The following is a 4,518-nucleotide window of genomic DNA, read 5'->3' on the forward strand; positions in this document are numbered from 1 at the left end:
AAATAAGAAAAAGAGAGAAATAAAGCGTAAAACTAGGGAAATTACTTAGAAACTAAACCGAAAAATAAGCATAAAAATACCCTAAAAGTGACATAAAAGTCACTTATGAGAAGCTTAGCAAGGCATGGCCGCTGGTTGAGTCTACCAGCTGGTCAATCCGTGGTAGCGGGTTGTAGTCTTTTGGACATGCTTTGTTGAGATCTGTGAAATCAACGCACATCCTCTACTGGCCATTCGCTTTCCTTACCATGACTATGTTGGCCAACCACTCTGGATAATCACAAGTCTCTATGAATCCAGCATCTAGGAGCTTGTCTACCTCCTCCTAGATTGCCTGATTTTTCTCCGTGGAGAAGCTTCGCTTTTTCTTCCTAACTGGCTTGATGTCCTCTTTCACATTCAGCCTGTGAATCATAACTACGGGGCAATTCCTGGCATCTTGTGTGCTGAAAATGCGAAAATGTCCTTATTCGCCCTCAACAGCTCTATGAGGTGGACTCCCACTCCAGGGTCATCTTTCCCAATTTTAACCGTCCTAGAGTTGTCACCCTCTGTAAGCTCAACAATTATGTGCTCCCAGCTGGGCAACAGCCTGACTGCCTCTTCTTTTGCGGGCTCAAAGTTTTCCATTGCTAACTTCTACTTATCCTTTTCTTTGTGATACTCCTCCCGCTTCCTTTTTCTTGATTTCCTTTCGACATGCTCGTTGGACCTTGGCTTTGAGCCTGGCTGCTGCTTGGTCCCAACAGGCTGCTTCAGGGCTGTGATATAGCATTGTTGGGCTGTCTTTTGGCTTCGTCGAAGCTTTGTAGACCGCCCATCATTGGTTGTGTATGCCATGGAAAGGTGATAGGTGGATACCACCCCACCTATTTTGTGAATAAGCGGTCTTCCAACGATCACATTATACAGTGATGGAGAGTCTATTACCAAGAACTCTGCTCGAACATCTCGTCGCCTTGACCTCTCTCCAACTTGGACTGAGAGCTCAATTATGCCTTCCGGAATCAGTCCGGATCCATTAAACCCGGTGACTTCATAACTCACTCTTTTTAGGTCCTTTTTATCCAGCTTTAGCTCTTTGAATGCACTAATGTATATGATGTTGGCTGAGCTGCCACCATCTTTTAGTACTCTATCCACCTCCCAGTTTGCAATTCTCATAGTCACTACCAGAGGGTCATCATGAGGGTATATTATGCCTTCCTGGTCATACTCATCAAATGTAGCTCGTGGCTGCGGGGGAAGTGGCGGCCATCTGTGTTTCTCATTGTAATTTATCTGGTGGATCATTACTCGCAAGTCAGCCCTTGCTCTATTCACAGTTCCACCATTGATTACATACACCCTACCCTCTAGTTTACTGTCTCGATCTCTGCCCTCGGCCGGGCCTCTGTGACCCCCCTACGGTCATGGCCGGACTTGTCAAGGAATCAGAATGTTGCTTGAACTGGTTCAAGTATCCTTGTCGGACTAAGTCCTCTATTTTATCTTTCAAGTGTGTACATTCATCAGTGGTGTGTCCATGATCCCTGTGGAAGTCACACCACTTGCTTGGATCACACGATTTCTATTCACCATTCTAGGTGGTCTCTGCCATTTATCGTCGGCTTTATTCACGTTGAAGATATGGGACCTCGGATGAGTGAGTGGAGTGTATTGGTCAAACCTCCCAAGTTTGCCTCCTCGTTTCTGGTCTGATCTTCTCACTCCAACCGCCCTATCCGCATCCCTACGACCTTATTCAGCTTTGCTGGGCTGATCCACCTTGGTTGTGTTCTCTGTCCGGGTGATTTCAGCTCGCTTTACTAGGTCACGTGGTGCTTTTCTACTCAACATTTCCCTATCGGTCTCATCTGCTTTTATGAACTCGTGCGCTTTTCCCAGCGCTTCAGCCAGCATTTTAAGACTCTTTCGTCCCATATACGCTCTAAACGGTGAGCCCAGCAGCAATCCGCTCTGCATTTCTAGTAGCGCTACCTCCTGGCTCATGTTCGAGATGGTTGTTGCTTCGTTGTTGAATCTGGTGATGAACTCTCTTAGGGGCTCATCACTTCCTTGCACCAGTGACATCAGCTCGGTAGTCATTTTTGTACGATCCACTAGGGTGACAAAGTGCTCCATGAACATTCTCTTCAGCTGATTATACGAGTAAACGGATCTTTTTGAGATGGCTCCGTACCACTCAGCCGCCAGCCCTTCCAAGGTCGGTGGGAATTCCTTACACCAGACTGAGTCTGTCATGGTGTACAGTACCATGTGAATCTCAAACGCCGAAACGTGGTTTTTAGGTGTTGTGGTTCAATTGTACTTACAGTTGGGCATCTTTATTTTCTCCATTGGCTCCTCTAGAATCTCCCTACAAAATGGGGAATCATTTGGAATAACCTGGATTCGTGCTCGCTTCTCCCTGTTCAGACTTGGTCTTCACTCAGAGGCTGGTGACCTTCTGCGAGTAACTCGAGCCTCCAGGTTGCCCTTTTCTTGGGCTGCCTCATCTACGCTTCACTCCCGATTCAGGTTTCGAGCTTCTAGTTCTAACACCTTCTTCCTTAGCTGGACCAACTTTGCCTGCTCCAGGGTGAGAGTTATAGGTCTCGCCTTCTTCGCGGCTGACTCTGTAGTTGTAGCTATTGGCAGGGAGTTTGTTCCTTTACCAAAGTTGGTAAGGACTGCTGTCATGGCTGTCAACTGCTCTTTACTGCACTTAGAGAGGTTCAGCAGAATGGCTGGCATATTGACAGGTTGCGGTTTCTCGGTTACTGGTGTAGAAATGATGGGTTCATTGTTCGCGCCTATTGGTGGCATTCCGAACTTTAAAGAAGAACTAGACCCTATCGAATCTACTGGCTTCGTCGCCGCTTTGGTTGCAGCAGACGCCGATCCGGCGGGATTAGATTTTTGGGATATATTGGATTTTGGTTTTTCGGTTGATCCTTTTGGATCGAGGGTTATTGACGCTGTTTTTTATGGTGTTTGGTTGGCTTCACTAATCTTAGAGACTGGTGTCTGTACAGCTTCCTCTCCGGTCATGGCGGTCTGTCAACTAGTCCCTTGCTCAGCTGGTGAACCTTAGTTAGATGATCCGACACCTCCTTCTAGCGCCAATTGTTCTAAGTGTGGATCCAAGGATTCTACTGACACGAGCTGGGTCCCGTCAACGACCTGCACAAGGCAACACACGTGAACTGCCCTCGGGGGTGGCTCGAAGAACCCCCCTCCGATGCTTAAGTTAGAATGTGTTTAGAAAAAGAAAGTGTACTTAGAGAGATAGAAAGAGTGTAATAACTTGTGTGTCTAATCTCTTTTCCGCTGTACTTTGCCCTCTATTTATAGGCGTACGATCTCCTTTCTGGAGAATCATACTTGGTCAGCCTGCGGGCAGACTCTATCGGGCTGAGGAGCCCCTTCGGCTATCCTTCAGCAGTGAGTGCGCACCCCGAGGGCCAGTCTGGAACCCTGGTGATAGTTCACCAAGAGCTATCCTATACAGGTAGTATGTCATTTTTTTTAACTTTTTTGTTCTATTTTCGCGTTGTCCATTTTTGTATCTAAAATATGTAAATCACAGTATAAAAAATTATAATAATAATAATAATAAAAAACACACAAGACATCTTAATACAAACCGAAAAAAGTCCAAATTTATACAAAACAAGTCCCAAGATAAATACAAAACCAAAATAATAATTCAAGTTTAATGAAAATGAGCTATGTTCTTCAAGCTTGATAATCTCTCATCTCCATTTTTCTATCAAATCACCAATATCTTTAATTCTCCATCGACCATATGCACCTCTAGGCTCTAGCAAAAAGGGGGGAAAATCATCAACGTTAAAGATTAAAATTTTAAAGATACTTTAAAAGAAAATAAGTGTTGAAACATTACCTCCGATCCAAATCTTAAAACATGCAAAATAGTCCACAAAAATAACCTCATGATCTCCATCATCAACTTCCACCTCTAATAAAATGTAAAAATAAACATTAAAAATTTCAAAATAATTAAAGATGAAAGTAATAGTGTAAGAAATTTGAATAGAAATGATACCTTTCTCAATCTCCTCTAAATCTTTTACTTTTTCTTCAACATCAACTTCCATTATTCCCTTTGGTTTAAGCCAATCTTCAGAGAAAATCAAAGCTTGAACCATCTTTCATATACAAAACCAAAAAAAAAAAAAAAAAAAAAACCAACACAAAATATAAGATTATAAATATGTTAAAATAAAATAACTTATAACATAAAGCAAAAAACATTACCTTAGGTTTCAAAGAACTTCGAAAAGGATCAAGATGGTGGTCTCCCGTACTAAAGGCGGATTCTGATGCAACGGTGGACAATGTAATGGCTAGTATGTCACGTGCCATACGTGAAACAATCGGATAACGATGTCCATTTTGTGCCCACCAAGATAAAGCATCCATTTGTTCTCCCTCCGGCCCTAATTGTTCATTAATGTATCTATCAAACTCACTATTTGCAAATGCACTATCTCCTCTCATCCTTTTATTAAC

At 43.3% G+C, this 4,518-nt stretch overlaps 1 protein-coding gene across 1 annotated transcript; it reads right to left on the minus strand.

Annotated features, from left to right (window-relative positions):
- Positions 1 to 639: 639 nt before the first annotated feature.
- On the minus strand, positions 640 to 1,293 carry LOC145571108 (uncharacterized). The gene has a single exon (XM_081630193.1). The coding sequence runs from the start codon at positions 1,291 to 1,293 to the stop codon at positions 640 to 642; it is 654 nt and encodes a 217-aa protein (XP_081486319.1).
- Positions 1,294 to 4,518: the final 3,225 nt, after the last annotated feature.

This window comes from Chenopodium album, chromosome 12, assembly GCF_948465745.1.
Source record: "Chenopodium album chromosome 12, dcCheAlbu1.1, whole genome shotgun sequence".
In the NCBI taxonomy this organism is placed as follows: Eukaryota; Viridiplantae; Streptophyta; class Magnoliopsida; order Caryophyllales; family Amaranthaceae; genus Chenopodium; species Chenopodium album.